Source organism: Melospiza georgiana, chromosome 3, assembly GCF_028018845.1.
Source record: "Melospiza georgiana isolate bMelGeo1 chromosome 3, bMelGeo1.pri, whole genome shotgun sequence".
Classification (NCBI taxonomy): Eukaryota; Metazoa; Chordata; class Aves; order Passeriformes; family Passerellidae; genus Melospiza; species Melospiza georgiana.
Genome location: NC_080432.1, coordinates 23,223,465 through 23,243,498, shown reverse-complemented (window position 1 = coordinate 23,243,498; position 20,034 = coordinate 23,223,465). Strand labels below are relative to the sequence as shown.

The window sequence follows — 20,034 nt, the reverse complement described above, 5'->3', positions numbered from 1 at the left end:
GTATAATTTAATCCTGGAGAGCTGCAGTGCTTCAGGGAACACAGGTCAATGCCAATAATTCAGCACCAATCTAGTACTAAACATCACTTCTAAACACAAGAGGTTTTGTATTGACTACCTAGCATCTTTACCTTGAAGAGAGCCTCTGAAGTGTCTAAGTGTTCCTAGAGGAAAACCTTGCATGCAAAGCATCTACAGGCTGATGATCCTGTCTTTACACAGCCACTCCACAGACCAACATCTACCATGGGACAGCAAGATCATAGATGCAAACTCAGAACAACAAATCACAGTGAGGTTCAAATCCTACACATGTAGAATGTGCAAGACACTGTCCATTTGCAAGCACAAAAAGCCCCCCATTACACAACTACATTTATGTAGTCTGTCAGATTTGAAGTGCCAGCACAGACACAAGCAGATTCAGCATCACTAGAGACTCAAAAGAAAAGAATCCTTTGTGAGTTTTTCTTAAATCACGAGCATTCAAAACATTTCTAGCAAGTGAAATATATTTTGTGCACTCAACTTCAAGTATGCCACAAGGGTCATGAACACAGTTAAAACCAGCCTACTAAATAAATGGGTATTTTCCCTCACTGAACAAAAACATACAATACTTGTCAAATATTAATTACACCGCATCAAGTACAGCATTCTTACATCTCTGTTCTAGAGGCAAAACTGGGGTATTCTCCACATTCTAATAAATATCAAAGACAGTTTATAAGTGCATTGAGCTTTGCCATGTTCCCCTTGTATTTTGGTTGAGCCCATGGAGTATTAGTCATCTTTGTTATATTCATGCTCAACATAGCTAAAAAATTGTCTTAAGATGTATTCTAAGCAACTGTCAGATTTAATTTTTGACATGTTTATTCTCAAACTATGGCTAATTTAACAAACAAACTGTTCATATTCTATAGGTTGAATGAATAAACTTATACAAAAATGGTACGGTATTTATTCACATGTAATTTTATGTTTGTTTTACACAAAGTATGTATTTTAAGAATGATTCTTTAAAATACTGCATTATGTCTCACCATTCTGAATTTAATCAAGAAGTTACCTACAGCAACCTTTATTTATTTTCCTCCACATATACCACCATCCATCCTACATCCAGATGCTGTAAATATGGTGGATTGGGTTCACTTTCTGAGGTTTAGTAGATTACTGAGGTTTCGTTCACAGCTTCACAAACCAGTATTTTGGTAGGAACAAATGCTGCTTCTGAGAACTTTTACCTTCACTGACATGGGCAATCTAGCAATCCATACTCCTTAAAAAACAGAGGCACTCTCCAGGAGAACAGTCCACAAGCAGCTCCAGGCAATGCCTCCAGGCAAGAGGCTGGTGGCTCCTATAAGCAACATACACCAGCTCCTTTAATTAAATATACAGAGAAGTAAGCTGTGCAGGACCAGATTGAGCACTGGTAGAAATACAGTGCACAGAAATAGCAAATTAGATACTTTCTGATCAAGTGCACTAGTCAAATGCAGTTATCAGAATGAAAAAATATTAAACATTTATAACAACCTAGGCTGAGAGAGTAAAAGTCATATTTAGAGCACAGGCTAGATTTGTTACCAGGCAGTAAACTGCTGAATGCATGTAATTAAGGACACAAAATCAGTATTATGCTAACAACACTTTAGGAGCAGCACTTAGGTGGAAAGACTAAAACCATCTTTCACAGCAGACGAGTCTTCTGCATTCCAAGGGCAAGAACCATCTCTGCTATACATAATGCCATCTATTAGGCAGAAAATGTCCCTGGGAACAAAGTGAAAAGCTATGAAATAACAGGTTCTGAAAAATTTGTTAATGACATTTCACACTTGAGAACCAGAGCCTTCAAATTTAAGAAGAACAATAAAAGAAGTTATGTGCATCTCAAAATCAAAACCCAGTTTGGCTATTTCAGTTTACATTTTAAGCCAAAAGTAAACCCTTATTAAAATATTTTATGTTCTTCAGGAAACAAATGGAAAAGGAGAGATTTCCCTTAATGAAAAGTTATCAGCTGTGGCTGAAGTCCTGAAAACCTTCAGCTATGACAGTGTTGGGAAGAAAATCTTAAAAAGGGAAAACTTCTAGAACAATCACAGGAATAAAACTGTCAACGACACAAGTGGCAAAAAGACCTGGTTTGTGCCTGTAGTGGACAAATACAGAGGTGCAATCATCTTCACTACAGAGCAGTTCAAAATTAGTTTTCATTTTTTATAAAGCCAAACCTTATTGTCAACTTGGCTCACTGTAAACACAGAAGATCTCTGGTTTCCCAGCATAGAACAGACTTGAGATATAAAGGAGGGACCAGGTCCCACCACCACATTCCTCCCCACTCGGTCACAAATGACACTGGAGGCACATATGCATTAAAACACAAGTTAAAAACACTTAAAAAATACTAATAGCAGGAGTCCCCCTGTAATGGGACAGGCTCAGACAGGAGGTCCCTACATGAAGTTGTCTCTGGTGTGTTCCTACTGGGGAGCATGGTGCCCAAGGAAAGATCAAAAGCAAGGCAACTAAGTCATGGACTTGAACATCTCAAAATACAGACAGTATCAGTCAAGTTCCTTATCAGAAATAATTACACTGGAAGTAATTGTTAAAGTGTCACTGAACTTCATTTTGCCAGTACAAATGAGTACAATATTTTGTCAGTGCCCTTTCTGGACAGTTGTAACATTTTATTCCAAGTTATTACAGCTTTATTTTTTAAATCAACTTTGAAAAGTACAGAGAACTAAATATAATTTCCTGCAAATCTGAAGCAATTATTAAAGTCAAATGTTTCCACCACATGTACAAGAAAAAAAAATTGCTTTCCCCTAGCAAACAACATAATTTAGTGGGACAGATATAAGGAAAACTTGAATTCCAGACTGTTCTCTGAGCTACATGTAGCAATGAGGGGATGTCTCAGACATGTTCTATTGCACATTCATAACCCTAACAGCCTGGAAGCCCTACAATTTACTCCTAGACATGATTGTGAAAGGCACAATCAACAACGTGACAGATTCTGAGACCAAACTATGGATTCATACCAGGGCAATGCATGGTGCACATATTCCCTTTAAAAATCTCTGGCCCAATGGAAGGAGAAGTGGACAGAAGAGGACAGAGCACCCATATGCCAGGTACCATCTTTATAAAGGTCCTTTCAGGGCAGCCAGTAGCAGGTTCAAGTTGGAGCAGAACATCATCTGTAGCAGTCCAGATTACCTCTGAGCAGCAGGAATCCATTATTTAAATTCTGTTGCTTCCTAGCCTCTCCCCCCAGCACATCAGAGGGCTGTGGGCATGACCAAGTTACAGCAGGTAAAGCCAAGGTAAATGCTGAACTTGCTAAGAGTTTCCAAAATCACTAAACCATTAACTCATGCCTAGAAAAGAGCCAACCACCAAACAAAAAGAGAGGGAGCAGTACTTCCCTTTCTGATAAAAATATTCAAAGCTTTTCAAATTAAAAGCCATATACTGTTTGATTGCCAACTGCAGTGTTTTCTCCAACTACTTATTTTCCCAACCATTACCTTTTACAAACTCACATAGTTTTCCTCAGATAAAATGTTACCAATGTTTTTTTCTCTTTCTGTCACAGCAATGTGCTAATCTGATTAATACCATTAGGAGTTCCCACATCACTACTCAGAGCCTATGCTGAAGTTCCTCAAGAACCAGAGCAAAATCTCAGAGTTTAAATCTTCCACATGAGCTGCAGGTCATCTCTCAATGCACTTCCTTTGGTATTTGTGCTTTCCCAATGTCACACTGCATTTTAGTACAAATGTGTCATTTTCTTGTGCCATACATATGGTTCAGTGCACCCACAGGCACACCTATGGCTTCACAAGTGTCACAATGTTGTATCTCAAAAGCACAAAAAAGAGTCTATAAGGACACAGTGTGCAAGTAATAAGAACGTGATTTATTCTCACAGAAATGCCCACTGTTCTTCTTGGGATTTTTTTAAACTTAATTGCACAAACAGTTAAAACAAGCCTAACTCTCTGCCTTACCCACAAATAAGGGCTTTGACTGACACACACTGGCAAATAAAGAAAAAAAAAACTCTGCCAGGCAAAGCAAGCCTCACCCCTGCCAGCTGCCCCTTAGAATGTAAGTTGGTGCCCCAATGACAGATGGCCATACAGCTCACGTGGCACTGCAAGAGCAGCTCCAGTTTTCAGCCCAGCATAATTAAGCCAACCAACTGCAACTCTCCTTTACCTTCATATGCTGCCCTGACAGATTTAAGCACCACCACAGCCATATCCTGAGCCATTCAGTGATCCCTGCCTTGAACAAGGATCAGCTGGGAGCACAGAACAAAGGGCAACTGAGACAACAACTCCCAGCACACCCATCCAGATTTTAGCCTGGGACAAGATGAGCACTAACAAGTCCAGAAAGAAAACAGGTATTGTGTACTAAGAGACACCACATGGTTCACAACTGGAGTACGACCACAGGAACCCAAGGACATCACATTCAATTGTGTGCTTTGCCACAGATGTGGTTCCATGATAAAGATAAAACAATTTAAGTGTATAATACTGCCAGAAAGGAGGGTGCAGACCTTTTCCCACCAGCTCCCACACACAGTGGGAGTGACTGTACAGGTACACAGTCATTAAAACAAAGGAAGGAAGGAAGAAGCAAATCACTGAGAAAATCCCTTCTGGTAGCCATTTGCAATCACACTGCTTAAAATATCAGTGAAACTGTGCCTACAGACTTCCCTGGTGACTTTGGGCAAGCTCTGCCATTTCCTCATGCTTTCGTTTCCCAGTGCTGATGTCAGAACAATGGCACATCAGAACGTCCCAGGTGTGCAATGACAGCACAGACTCCACTGAAGGCCTGCAACACACACAAGCTCTGCAATACAAATATCCAAATTAGTAAAACAAAGGGGATCCTTTACCAGCAGCTGAAATTACTCTAGGCAATCACTAGTGGCAGAATAACAGATATTTCCCCATGTTTACTGCAATTCCAACACAAGACCTTCAGGCAGAAGGGAAGGATTAAAGTTGAGTGCACTGATTAGTATTCTTTTTACATCACTGAATGCTTGAACAGCTCTTTCCCAAGTAAACTCTGAGCATATACAAGAGTAAGGATTTCTGTGAAAAGATCAGTAAGTCAGGAACCTTCTGGACTAGAAACTGCTCATTAGCCTTACTCCACCCACTGCAGGGCAGTTACTAGAAACACTAAAAGAAGAAACAAAGAACCACTGAATTTGTCCTCTCACTTTAAAAATTAAACATGCAAGCATGCATGCAAATCCACTCTTAAAAGAAATTCTTATTTAATTTAAACTCTTAAGGTCAATAAGTCTACTACAGTGATTGTCACTAAGAAATTTTATCTAGATGGGGAGATTTTTGCCAGCTGGGTTTGCAGAATGGGATACTTAAGAATTGTCTCTATATCTATAGTGAAAAATACCTGACAGAGGGGAGAAAGAGGCAAGGCTTGGGAGGAAATATATCACTTCTCTGTTTTACTAAAAAAAAAGCAGGTTGATTTTTGGTTTTAACTAAGAAAAAAACTCAACACAAGCAGGATAACACATTCTTAAACCCTGCTCTTCTGATGCCTTTGCCCTTTCTCAAACCATACACAGATTTCAAAAGCTAGACCAATTAAAATTAATTTTCTGTAATGTACTTGGCTATTTCTGTAGTACTTTTAAATTTGGGGAAAAGACAAAATATGTCCCAGAAATCTTAAGAAAATCTTAAAAAGGCTCCAGCAGTTACCCCAGCCACCATAATGCACACAGCATTTATATCAATGCAAAAAAATCTTTCTGCCAACAGGACCCTACACGTTACAAATAAATCTTAGTTAATGTTTAATACTCAGTATATATACATAATTTTACTGACTACATCTGCAGCAAAACATCATAAAGATAATAAGAAAAAGAAATTGTCCATTTCACTATTTAAAATTTGCGCATTATGAAAGTGGTAATTATTTCTACCATGCAAGTGACATAAAGAGTTGAAAATTTCTGCCTTTCACAGCCATTACAGCACCACTTCACCACACTACCTGGTTGCTAATAGTGGTAGCCCAGAGCAATGCTCAGGGCCAAGGCTGCTGATAGGAAAGAAACATTAGGATAACAACTGAAGTGTATTTAGTCTGAAAAATCACTGTGCCCAACTCACTATGATTCAGGTAATGTTCTTGATGCCACACAACTGTGCAACATTTCTAGATCTTACACACAAAAATATCCTGGCAGCTTCTTGCACTCGCTGATACTGAAATTAATGAAAAAGTAGGCACTCAGTCTGCTGGGATTTACCCAAGAACATGGCAATGAATCCACTCTCAGCACCAATGGATAACAGGTATTGTTTGGCAGGCCTTTGAAAAAGAGAAGTTAAAAATTATGCTTTTTCCACACACAACCTCCTTTTATTTTCCACTGTATTAATCAGCATACGAGCAACCCACAAGAGAGAAAACTCAAAGCTTCTGTTTCTAAAAAAAGTTATCCAGAAAAATACAGGCTGAAAAATTCATGAATTTTTGAAATGAATTAATGAAAACTGATCTTGAACTGGAACACCACATACTATTGAGACTGAAATTTTAAAATAAAAATTTGTTTGAAACCGATTTTCTGTTGTCTCTCTTTTCCCCACATTTTTACAAATTTATAGGTTTCAATTTTAATATGATCAATACATTTTCTGTTGAACTTACATATTAAATTTAGGTTGTCTGTAACCGAAAAATCAAAATAATTTCACCTCCTCTTTCTTTTCTGACATTTAAAAAACAGTTTTAGAGGGGATGGGGCTGTTAGTAAACATTATTTCCTGTTTAAAGTTAACAAGTTCAGAGGTTCAAGCATTATTTAGACAAAATGGGAGATCCAACAGCACACTGACAAGTACTGTGATGAACTGATCTTCAGAACTGAGCTTCATTAGACAGACACCCACTGAACCTACTGGGATATGCCTTTTTCAGTTACTGAAACCTTTCAAACCAAGGTAAAATTTGACAATGACTAACAACCATACTGATGCTGTCAAGCGTATCAGCAGATTATTGATCACAAGCTGCTGATCAATGAGAAGATATTTGGCAAGATATGAAAGGTTCTAAACTTGTTATCAAAGGCCACTTGAAGTTGCTCAGGTATCACCCATTATCACAATTACACCCATTCCTCTTCTAGTCATCCTGACAGCAGCAGTAGCCCAAAGCACTGATCCTCTCTCCTCCCACTGATGCCTGGCTGGCCCAACAACTCTTGTGCTGAAGGAGGTTCTCTCAACAGAAATCCAAGGCACGTATCTTAGAGGCTCAATTATTGTACAGCTTTAGGGAGACTTAAAAATGGAACCAGAGGAAGCTCCAAATGGATCTTAATACAAGAGGGGAAATTAGAAATTGAACTTAAATCACTTTTAAGGTCTCTTCCAACCCAAACCAGCGTGTTGTTCCATGAAAAGCAATTGTTCTGGGACGTAAAAACCACTACACACCCTCATACAAGGCAATTGCCCCAGACCTTTGCTCTTCCAGGGTCATAACAGACAGAGCTCAGCTACCTCTTGTCCCCACCCATGGTGTCATCTTGGACAGCTGCAGCCAACACAGGCCCAAACAGAGCAAACAAAACTTCAGAGCAATTGGTTTATTTTGAATAACTGCTCTTCAAAGACTGTGCATGAATGTCCAAGGACATGGTCACAGATCCTACCACCTGCAGAGAAAGGTGAGGCATCACACCTTGACAAGGATTAATGTAACAACCATCTAAGGGCTGCAGTCCTTGGTCAAGACAGCAACAACTGAAGGAAATGGCAAACATTAATTTGAGCAACCACTACACACAATTGACACTGATGACCCAACAGCATTTGGGTCACCTTTCTGGGCTCCTGCTTTCCCAATTGTCAGGAAAGGCTTATTTAGACAAAGCATTCAATTCTGTCCTCAGCTCATAGAAACAATGACTAAAATCTGAAGTTTTCCCATGCTTCTGCAGCATAATGTTCTTTGTAAAGGTATGCTGACAAACTTAACTTTCCAAAGGTATGCTGATAAACTCCCCAACTATTTATTTCTCACAGGACTACAACAAGTCTGCACCAAGGCTTACGTCTCAAATTCCAATTAAAGAAGAAATTTACACATTTCCTCTGACTTTTCCAAGTACAAGAAGCTTGGGAACTGTAAATTTTACCCAATTATCTCCTAGAAAAAACATTTATTGACCAAATAAGAAAGAAAAAATAGGAAGGATACTTTATATACACACAGGATCAGTAATGCAGTAATTAAGTAAAGAGATTAATCTGTGTAAGAATAGGAAATGGAATAGATTCAAGAGACAGTTCTGAGTTTCTCTGGGAGCCTTAAGAATTCACTAAGGCAGCAAGAGAGGATGGCAGTATCACACTACTGAAGAATATTTTCCCATAAACATTTAAGTAGTATTTTAGATTTTTAACAATTATTGATGAACCAGACTGGACTGGATTTGCTGTTGCAAAATCAAATTTCAAATAAGAACTAGGCACTAAAAAGAAAATCAATTGTTTTACCTTTCATGTCATTTCAGATCAAATTTAAGTGCCAATTGAAGCAAATGGGAATTTTTCAGTTAGCTGGGATTTCAATAGGCTTTGAATGAGAACATCGAAAATTGTTACTGCAGTGTTAGAATTATTTCAATTACCAAGCATCATCTGAGAGAAATCAAGGTAAAATGTACTTCTTCAAAAACAAGAAAGAAGTATACCAAGATACTGTGAAATAAACAACTTGTTTTATATGTTTATAAATGCAATAATAAAGCTTTGTATGTTCTGTTAAAGGAAAACACACCTGGCAATTGTAACATCTGACTGGTTTTCAGGATAGCATCTTTGTAGGATTTATTTCTTCAGCAAGGTATGGCCTCAAAACCACAACAACACAGGAAATTGGTGAAGTCCTCATCCTGCTGTTCTACAACCAAACTATCTGAGAGACAGAAACTGCATTATTGTTTTAGCCAGGGCTCTTCAGCAGGTCTAACAATCCACATGGAGAAGGGAGTGCCTTGCAAGAGCATAATGAAAGAGGGTCAAGCTAACTCAAATTACCTTCCATTTGCCACAGGCTAAGAGCATACACATGAACAATTACTGTGAATCAGACACCCCAGATCAGCTGACACATGGTAGGTAACCTGTCATCCTACAATACCTATCCAAACACAAAGATAGCTTGAAATGTAGACCTGCTGTAGAGCTACAGCTCACCCCTGTTCAGAAAGCAAGACACTAAACCCTGGAACCTTTGCTTCTGGAGGCATAAGATGAAAACAAGCAACAGAAGAGAAGGCACAGATGAGAGCCCTTAAGGTAAACAGGCTGTTTCCAAGTACTACAAACTGGGATTACCAAAAGGAAACAGTTACTGTAACATGACCTATTAATGCTAACCAGCCCTTCAGTATAAAACCATACACACAGTATGATGACCATGAGACTGCAAATTCAGCTCTTCTGCTGGTGTGGACAGTGGTTATTTAAAGTAAGTACAGGAATTTCAAGTACAGTTGTTGATTTGGCCTTGTTGCCATGTAGTGGCAATTCAAAGTAGGACAAAACCCAAGCTTTTGTTTTCCAATCTCATTCTCAGGAGTGCTCATCTCTCCATGCTGTGTGTACCTACCAAGCTCAATGCAGTCAGTCAGAACAGAAAAAGTGAGGGAAAGCTCTATAGGCTCTACCAGCACTAGACTGGCACTCACATGGTACAGCTGAATCAGATTTTTGGAACACAGAACTGGTTGTGCAAGAAGATAAACACCACTATTATTTTGATACAGGAATACCAGAGATATCCGGTATGTATGGGAAGCATATCTCCACAGGCTTCTGTGGAACAACCTACACAGAGCCAAGGTACAGCACTCAACAGAAACAAACCCAGGAGCCTGAGTGACAAGGTTTCCAGGCAGAGCTCAACTATGCAGCAGTTTGAGCTCCCAGAACAAAGCAGTGCCTGAACTCTCACATATAAGACATCAGAGGGACCTGACAAACCTGGCAACGGAATGGAAACTGCAGGTTCCTGTTACAAGGAACAGAAGGTTTCATTGTATGTCCCACAGCACAGAGCCCCAGCAGCACTGCACAGCCCCTCTCAAACACAGCACTGGCACCAGGCACTGGGGCAGCCTCCAACCCCACAGCACAGCCAAGCTGATCCAGGGGTGACCTGGGAGGGAAGGGCCAGTCCCACTGACGGGCAGGTCTCTTACCCAGCCCTGCAGGGAGAGGGCTCCAACAGCTAAAGCAGCAGGGAACTACTCCCAGTGTTTTGGAGGCTTGGTTTCTGTGGTGATATGGTTCAGCGAGCTAAGGGTGACAAAGCAAGGCAAAGGCTGAGCATCAAGTTAGAAGCAGGAGAACCAGGACAACCTCTTTCTCTAACAAACAGGCTCTACCATTACTTAGCTCTCTTGGAAAAATGCAAGGAAAGGAAATCTCTCAGAGGAGAGCAAAAAAATAGTCCCCAAAAGCCTACTGAAAGAACTCCAGGTTTTATAAGTGCTCATTGCCTGTTTAGCCTAGCTTCTACCCACAAATGAATAATAATTTTAAGAACAGGGAATTTCCTGATTTTTATAATCAGGAAAACTGTTATTGAGAGGAACCACAATAACTACTATCCAGGCTATCTTTTATGAAGGATTTCAGATTCATATATTTTAATCACCTCAAAAAAAGTTAATTAAACTTTCTAACAGGAAGTACAAGGCACATAATAGAGGATGCCTCTAGAGCATCTTCTTTACTTAGGAACCCACATCTAGAACTCATTCTTTTCTTCTACAAAAATTTAAAAACAATAATATACTACAAAATTCTGATACTCTGTAATTTCACTGCATGCTTTTAATTTGCTCTCTTTCCCTTCCCCCTCCTTGGCCCCCATTTCACAAGAACTGCAGGACTCTGACTAAAAGCTAGATTATATTTAGATACTACAGCTTAGTATCATGAGCAAGAATCACCAAGTTTTACTCCCCTTCCAATCCAAGTGCTGAATGCAGAAACATCACACAAGTAAGAAACAGAAAGAAATACCTAATAATCTGAAACCATGAAAAGATTAGGCAATGACAAATTCAACTGACAAACCTTCCATTTTCTCAATTCCTGTTAGTTCAGTCAGTTCACCTCTGCTTCTTTTTTTATCCATATGTTGTGCAGCTCTGGGTTAATTTTCCTATTGCATCTGTTGCAATGTGTAAGACTAAATACCTTTAATCACTAATCAATGCAACTTAAAAACCTTACAGAAGCACACTACCTCCTCTTCCTAGCAGACCAAAGAGTTTTGAGGCAAGGCCTGCAAGAGGAAGTTTAAGTGTTGCCACAGGTGATGCACGTTAACAACGCACCTGGTGCATCCTCCTTCCAATTACCCAGGGACCCAGAGGAGAGCGTGGGCCAGAGCTGTCCTGGCTGCAGTGGCAGCCCTGGGACGCCCCTCTGTGTGTTTGTGTGTGTCTCTGTGTGTGTGTGTGTGCTCAGTGTGCTGAGCCAACGCCCAGCCCAGCAGTGGCTCTGCACATTCAGCACTGGCGAGGCACACGGGGCTCACACGCTGCTGAGGGAGCTGCCATGGAAGCACGCTGCCAGCCTGACCCTCCCAGGCAGCTGCTGGCCTGACACAGCCTTCCTAGGTCTCCACTTCCCTGCATATGCATCAAAGCCTCACATCCAGGGCATGGAATGTTTATTTATGCTCAACAAATGAGATGCTTCATGCCTGCACACCTGCAGTAAAAGCCTGACATACACTGCAAGCTTTGGTCTGCTCTGCAGCTGTGATTGTCCCAGGAAGCACCAGAGCAAGGAGGGGGGCACAGAGCATAACCTTCCCCCAAAGCACAAAGATATAATAAAACAGACCCATAGAGGAGGCTTCATTATCTCTTAAACCACTGGGCTCCAAGTTTTTGTCACACAGAAAGTAAAAAAAGATTTGATATTTCTGGGAAACTATAACTGATGTTAATGTTAATAGATTGACTAAAATATACCATGACTATAGGCAATGAACACTACTGTGTATGCCAAGAACAAATACACTTGATTTTGATCTCTCCAACTGAAATAGAAAGCTTTAGCATAGGTTTAGGCAGTTGTCCTATATGAAGGACAACAAAGGTACACAGATACTCCTTTGTACTCCTAATTCGGAATGAGGCTTTGGGAAACAGAAATTGTACTTGAAGAACCAAGTTTATAGGCTCCAAACTTTTATCTGTAAGGTAGACTTTGGAAACTTTTCATTGCAAAACCAAGAATTTTATTTCCATATCTTTTCCCAGCCCATGACTCACTTTCAAGAAATAAGAGAAAAGCCTTAACTAGATTTCTTTCCATGTGGAGCAACTGATGCCTGACTTGACTTCTTGCCTTAAGGGATGACCCTACAAAAACTGAAACCCATTTAGATGCTTTGATGCAAGTCTGTGCACTTGCTTCAGAATAAGAATAATTTAATTCAGTTACTGTTACTGCCCTGCACTCACCAAATAAGCCTTTAGCACGTACTAAAAAAAAACAATCATATATAATAATGCACGTGCTTTCACACACACACTTGAAACAGAGCCAAATAAAGACTCCTTACCTTTCCTAAGATATTTATCTCAACATTACAAAATTCAAACGTTGTGAGCAAGAACTCTACTGGAGTTTAGTTTCTACATGTCTGTCTTACACAGCCTGACCCACTCTTTTTCCCAGTCCGTCAAGCCCTCGTGTCCCCTATAAGACAAATGACTAATTCAATTACCTTGTGTGCTGACAGGCCAGCTGGTTGCTGCTTCTTGGCATGGGTAGAAGAGGGTGAGTTATAAATGTCTTTCCCTCATTGTCTTCGTCCTCTGCCCAGCCACAAAACTTAACTTCACACCCCTTTGTCAACTTTGGTTGAAATGAGCTAACAAGTTCAGAAGTTGCAGAGTGACACACAGACCGTATGGGTGTATCTATCTTGTTTTCACTGCAAAATAGATTGGGGCTAGGAGGGGAAGCAAACTTGCAAGGTAGGTTTACAGCACGCACGTATTAAATTCGCCTCAGCTCCAAAAGTATTGACCCAGCTTAACCCGATCTAAAATGGAGCTGCCACAGTCCCACCACACCCACAGGCGTTCAGTGTTATCCCTTCCCTGTAGCAGCACTCGTGCCAAAAATCAACCTGGGGAAAAAAAAAGGCAGTTAGCATTTGGTGCAGGCAGCTCAGAGCCAGCCCCTGCCGTGTCACATGGACACCGGCAGCAGGAACAGCAGCACCGTGGCAGATGCAGCTGGGGACTTATCAGCACACAGGAGCCCAGCCTAAGAGCACTTAATTCTGGACATGCAGCTCAGAACCTCATTAGCACTGCAGCCAATGATGTGCTGGTCTCACACAGGCACATATGCACTAATGGAGTTATTATTTTGAGAAGAACAGAAACAAGAAAAAAATATTCATATGATAGCTCTGAGGTTGACAATTTCAGCTGCATTCTGGACAAGATCTTTTGGTCTTTTAAAATAACTGTATAACCTTGTCTTCTTCCTAGCAAAACTAGCCAAACCTATGCAATCAAGGAAGAAAAAAACAGCACTATAAGCAAACATGGGAATATTTAATCATAAACATTACCGAGTGCAGATTTCCTTTTGGGTAGACCTTTGTCCTAAAGAAAATAAAAGGGCACATCTATTCTGTATCATTCATGCAGAATAGCAAAACCACTGAATAAACCACTGGTAACCCCACTGGTGACTGGGGAGAGATCAGGAGGGAGAAGGCAGAACAGAAGTGCCATGGTGCAGCCAGAGTGGCTAACGTAGATGGAGGGAGGTGTGAACAGCAGAGCATAAGGCAAAACATCTTGGGAAGTGTATCCTGATGACATCTTATCTTGGCTGAACAACACAGGGAGTCTGGGGGAGAAAATATTTTTATCTGCAACTATTTATGATCTCCCTTCCCCACTAATCAGAACACAGGGACACAGGTATTGTTCATCAATGTGTATTATAGACAGCGTGGTTATATATTCATTAGATTTGTTCCTACTACACACATAAAATGAAAATTACTTCAGTATAAAGAACAGCTTTGTATGATTTTTAAATTCTTATAAGGAGCCTATGAGGAAGGATTTTTAGAAAAGTATTTTTTCTCAGTGGTCTCTTTATTAACAATAGGCATCATAACTTGATTTTAACCCAGCAGTGAACATGTAACAGCTGTTACTCAGTTGTAAAACACTGTCTACTTACACAGCATTAAATAATAAATAAAGCTCAAGACCTACTACATGTTTTACTAAGCAATTTAATGATATGAAACAAGAAGTTCCAAAGATTAACTGTGAGCTGTATTATCAACTCTGTCCCATGATATCTGTGCCTATAAGCACAGAGCTGTAATATGAAGGAGGAAAGAAATTAACAGTAACAAAAAATAATTTTTGTTCAGTCATAGCTGCACTCACAGTATCCAGTAAGAGGGTTTTATTAACAAATTTAAATCTGAATTCAATAGAAACCCTTTCCTAATAATTTATACTGATTCTTTTGTACAGCCTTTTTTAGGATGACCTACATTGCTTGGGAATAAAGGTGAAAAAAGTCAACACTGATTTGCATGGCACAGTCTAACCCCAGCATATTGGCTTTTAATTTAGTAGCATTATTCATCAGCCTTTACTGCAATAGCCCTGCACAAAGCCATCAAAGTCACAGGTAAAACTGAAATTACCTTCCAGATATGGTGGATCAGACCTTGCAAATCCTGAGATAGAACAGAAACTGCACTAGAGACACCCCCAAATGCAGATGAAACACTAATGACAAAAAACCTTAATGCTGTTGATACATTTTTAGCCAAGTGAGACCTAGCACAACTGACCTTCAAAAATGCAAGGAAAAAGCTAGCAGTGATCCACATGGAACGGTAATTTCCACAAGCCATGGAATTTGATTTTGTTATAATTTCATCACCACTGAGTGGTCAACCATGTGAACCAGAAGAACAATGTGGAAAAAAAAAATAGGTGAGTCCAGAGTTCCAGAAATGTCAGAGCAATACAAATACACTGCAGCCTCACATTTTAATGGAGAAAGTTTCTGCCTGTATCTTTACCAAATTAGTAACATATGAACAGTGGCAGTCCAATGTAAAACTGAATAATCACTGCATTTAATCCATAAGCACATCATTCTGGATGCCTTTTATAAGTTGTATTTTCATCTGTTTAAAAGGCAAAGTAAGCCATGGGGCTGAAAAAATGCCTATATTCTGCATATGGAACATCGACGATGAAAACCTTCAGTGCATGTCTTTGAGAGGAATTTTTGTTGTTGTTGTTGTTTTTCTTTTAAAGGTCAGTATACCAGAGAAGTCATTTTAATCATATAATTACTGAAGATTTTGGAAGGTTTACACAAGACCCATAATTGGGCATAAGACATCACATCCTCTGGTTATATACACAGCAATCTGGTCTGGGTAACATTCTTTGCTCTGACCAATGTGTGCGAGGGGGGGCGGGGGAAGGAAGGGGAGGGAGGGGAGGGAGAGGAATGGAGAATTAAAAATACTTCCTCAGATTAAATTTTCTTTACTTCATTTACTTAAAATGTTCTGATTGCAGAAAATGCACTAAAATATTTATCGCGACGCATCTCCATAGTTAAAACACCTTGTTCTCAATGCGATATCCTAGATATTCAAACAAAAGACATTCAGCTGACAATGAAGCTTTTTTTCTTTTTTTTTAATTTTAAAAAGGCATTTGTACACCTAAGACCGCACCACGGATCAGTCTTCTTTATCATGCCGGAGTTGTGACAGGTAATGCATAAAAAATTAAAATCCAATCCACCAGATAAGACATGCAAAATGTCTCCTCCAATCCCACCCCCATCTCGCCTTCAAAAAAAAAAAAAGAAAAAAAAGAAAAAAAAAAAGCCCAGCCACCAGCAGCCCTGCACATTCGGAGCACAGGCACAGCGGCACCCCCAGAGCCACCACTGGGGCGACAGCGCCAGGCCCGAGGGGCCGCCACCCCCGAGCCCCCCCGCAGCTCGCTCCGGGCTCCAGGAGGGGCCAATCCCACCTCGCCGCTTCCTCATGCCCTCACACAATGGTGCTTTCCCCCGCTAGCTCCCAATTGTCAACATTTTCTCGCTAGGCCCCGGCCGGGCAGGGCCGGGCTGCGGGCGGCCCGAGCCCCCGCTCCGCTCGGGGGCGGCGGGGGCGGCGTGCCCGGGGGGGATCAATGGCCGATGGGCCGCGGCCCCCCCGCCGGCGCTGGAGCCGGAGCCCGAACTGCGCAGCAGGCGCGGCGCAGCGGGCCCGGCCCGGCGGAGCCTCGGCCAGACCCGGGGCCGCCGCCCCCGGACACCATTTCGGGGAAGGTGCCGCCGAGAGCGGCCCCACACCGTCGCCTCCCCCCGCCCCGCAGCCCCCCGGGCGCTCTTCCCCCCGCGGCCCTCGGGACCAGGCCCGCCGCTCCCCGCGGGGAGGCTCCGGTGTTCCCGGGGGGAGAGGGCGGCTCGCCCGCTCGCCGTCCCCGGGGACGGGGCGGGGGCTCGGGGGGGTGTCCTGTCCCGAGGGGCCGCGGGCGATCCGCTCCCCCCTCCGCGGCCCGGGAAGGGGCCGAGCCCCCGCCTCCCCCCGAGCCGGGGCAGAGCCCGAGCTAAACAAAGCGCGGCCTGAGCGGGAGCCAAGGGTGAAGCAGCCTGGGCTTTTCCTGCCGGTCCCCGCGCAGGGCGGGCCCCGAGTCCGGCTTACCCCGATCCCCGGCGGCGGCGGCGGCGGCGTTGTTCCTCTCCTGCTGCTGCTGCTGCACCGGGCGCGGCCTGGACACTCGCCTGGGTCTCCTGTTGGCGGCTCGGACCGAGTTCATTTGCCGGCTCGTGTGGGCGGCGGGAGGGGAGGGGGGGAATCCTCCGGCAACCGGTGCCTCGGCGGGGACGGGGGCGCTCGGAGGGAGCCCCGGGGCGGCCGCCTCGCAGGCGCGGGCAGCAGGGAAGGGCGGGGGGGAAATCTCCGGGCGCGGGTCCCGCCGCCGCTGCCGGCTCGCTCGAAGGCAAAGGAGCCGCCGGTTCTCTCAGCGCTGCTGTGGGGGACGATGGCGCCGCGCCCCCCCCGTCCCGGCCCCCAGCGATCCCGCGGTCCTGCCCGGCTCAGGCCCGTCGCTGCTCCGTGGCAGGAGGAGCCATTGACACCGCCAGGGACGCGCTCGCGAGCGGGCGGCCGTTGGGCGGCCGCGCTCCGCCAATCGGCGCGCCCCACACAAACGGCCGGCGCCGGCGCGGCCAATGGGCGCTGCCGTACTATCGGTGCGCGGGTTGGGGAGGGGCGGGCGGGCGGCACGGCGCGGGGTGGGGCGGCGCGGTGCCTATAAAAGGCCGGGGCCGCGCGTGTGGGGCGGCAATGGCGGCGCCCGGGCCCGGCTGTGGCCGCGGCCGCGGCGGCGCCCGTGAGGATCCGGCGCGGGAGCCGGGCCCGGGGCGGCCCGGAATCCACCGGCAGCACACGGGCTGCGGAGGGGTCCGGCAGGCTCCGCTCAGGCCGTGTGTGGCGAAGGAGAGAGGGCGGGCGTCTGGCGACGGTGCCTTGTGGTGCCGTGCGCCTTGGTAACCCTGCCTGGGCTGGGATTAGCCGTGATGTGGGTGCCGGCTCGTCTCGGTTTCCTGGCTGCTTGTTAACCTTTTTTTCCCTTCTGGATTTGTCTATATTCCTTGGCCAGCGTGCCCGCTCTTGTTTGTGCTGTCTTTTCCCAATACTACGATAACGCTCTTTAGTTTGGGCTTCAGACAAGTGTATGAGGCTTTTCCTCCTTTATTTTATATTTGTCGTGTTGGTGCTCACTGATGGCCTCAGAGCAGGGAAAAAAAGTAAACGAAGCTAGCTGTGGTATTTTTCCTTTTCAGGAGTCACTTAATAAAATGGATGGCATAACCCAGGCTGTAGGAAGAGATCATCTCTTTGTGGGGTTACTCAGGAATCTGCTTCTAATGTTGTGAAGGTGGGTTTGTGTGGAGTCCTACTTAAACGGAGCTCTGGGAGCTTCTGGAACCAGGGCCCTTGTCTATGCCTGAAAAGCAAGAGTGTTATCTGGTATAAAATGTAAATAAATGATGGTAATTAAAAACACATTAGGTAGGAGCTTGTTTCAAGCTGACAAATGAAGGTATAATATAGCTAAAGGAAATGACAGCTTTTAAAAAGAAAAAAGCTTTAAAATCACTTACACTTGTGATTCCAAAGGAAATGACAGTGAAATTCTAATTCTCAGTTCACATTAGACCAAATATAAATGTGTGAGAAATCTCAGTAGTTATTAAGGAGCACCTTTTAGAGTTAACATTTTGTTGCCCTAAAGAATGACTGGAGAAACATGAGGATGTTTCTGGAGAGGATGTTTTTCCATGTCCAAGAGAAATAATTCTTGCCAACTTCCCTGATATTAGGGGAAGAGATAATGAAGTTAAGCTCCTGTGAAAAGAACTTTGTAGGGAAAAGGAATATAAACATCAATCTGTTTGGGACTAGTTTCTGTCATAGTGATTACTAGGCTGCTGCATTGAACGTTCTGTAGAGCTACATAATTATATGTAAATATCAATAAAGTATTTTTATTTTTGGTAGTGGCATTGTGAAACTCTGCTTTAACTCTTGAATGGGAAGAATAATCATACCCAGGTATTGTGCTGAACTTACTGTGTCATGGTTAGGGGTTTTTTTCCCCTCTCTGGCAACTTCTAATTTTAAACTGGAGTGTTTCTACTGATTGAATCAATTTCTGTTCAGCTGTTCTACTTGTGCTCTCTTCCCCAAGCAAATGAATTCTTGGTGTCACAAGATTACCTGCAATTGCTCAATGGAGGCATACTCTAAATTTTTAGTACTCTGAATAGTTGAGAGCTTGTTCAAGGATGGATGACCAGCTGATTTTCAGAGAGCCTTCAAGAATCTAAAGGTTCTGATACTAGAATAAAAGTTTATTTAATTGAAGCAAACTCTAAACTTCCTTTAGAAGTCTTGCACTAGTTTGAAGCTGAATGGTCTCTTGGCCTACAAAAACACTTTCTGTAATTAGCTCCTTAAGGTCCAAGGTGTACTCTCACTGACAACCAGAATACATTGAGGGCAATCTATAGAAGTTATGCAGAAGTTTAGGATAAATGCTCTGAGTTGATACAATAAAAACCTCATGCTGAATTATACAGACTTGATTCAGTGACTCAATAAATTACTGGTGCAGAAAAAGTGATTTCTCTAAGTATTCAGTGTTTGCTTACAAGGCATGGAGTAAAGAAATACTTGCAGTGCTCTTGTCTGACATTCTTGGCTGTACTTTAGAAGGCCAAACAGTAGAAAGCCTGAAAACTCATAAAAACATTATTGACTAAATCTCTGTATCTGTTCTCATAGCTGTTAAATGTATCCTGTCTGGGACTTGGCCATAATTTCAGGTTTGTTTGTCAGTCTTCAAAATGCTCTCCTTAGCCATCCTGTGTCTCCCTTGCTGCTGGAAAGCCTCTGAGAAGGAAAACACCATTCTGTGATGGAAATGGCACTGAAAGCCCAAATTAATAATTTGGGCTTCATTGTGTTGACCACTGTGGAGGTGCTTTAAGCCATCCTGTATGATGTGCTAATAAGCCATTCCTGAATGTGGGTGTGATTTATACTGGCAAGATAATTTTGCCTTTGTCAAGACAGCTTTTTCTTTATTTAAATTGGGAAGAGAGGGAACGGGAAGTGGAGCTAAACTGTACAGTGATCTTTTTGCATAATTGTCGACAATAGAAATGCTTGCTGGGCTGGTTATGTTGGCCACAAGTCACCTTTTGGTGACCCCTGAATGGCCTCACATTATGAACAGAAAGGTGCAAGACCCGGGTGAGGAGCTTGCTTGGAGCATTTATAGCATAAGCA

At 42.9% G+C, this 20,034-nt stretch overlaps 1 protein-coding gene across 2 annotated transcripts in view; it reads right to left on the bottom strand.

Annotated features, from left to right (window-relative positions):
* Window positions 1-17,276, bottom strand: part of FBXO11 (F-box protein 11) — a 70,136-nt gene extending 52,860 nt beyond the window's left edge. Inside the window, exon 1 of one of the 2 annotated variants that reach the window (XM_058019481.1) lies at window positions 16,879-17,276. In XM_058019481.1, coding sequence (XP_057875464.1) covers window positions 16,879-16,993 — 115 coding nt within the window. In that variant the 5' untranslated portion in view covers window positions 16,994-17,276. The remainder of the gene's footprint in view (window positions 1-16,878) is intronic. The other variant, XM_058019479.1, reaches the window with a different exon arrangement.
* Between the last annotated feature and the right edge of the window lie 2,758 nt (window positions 17,277-20,034).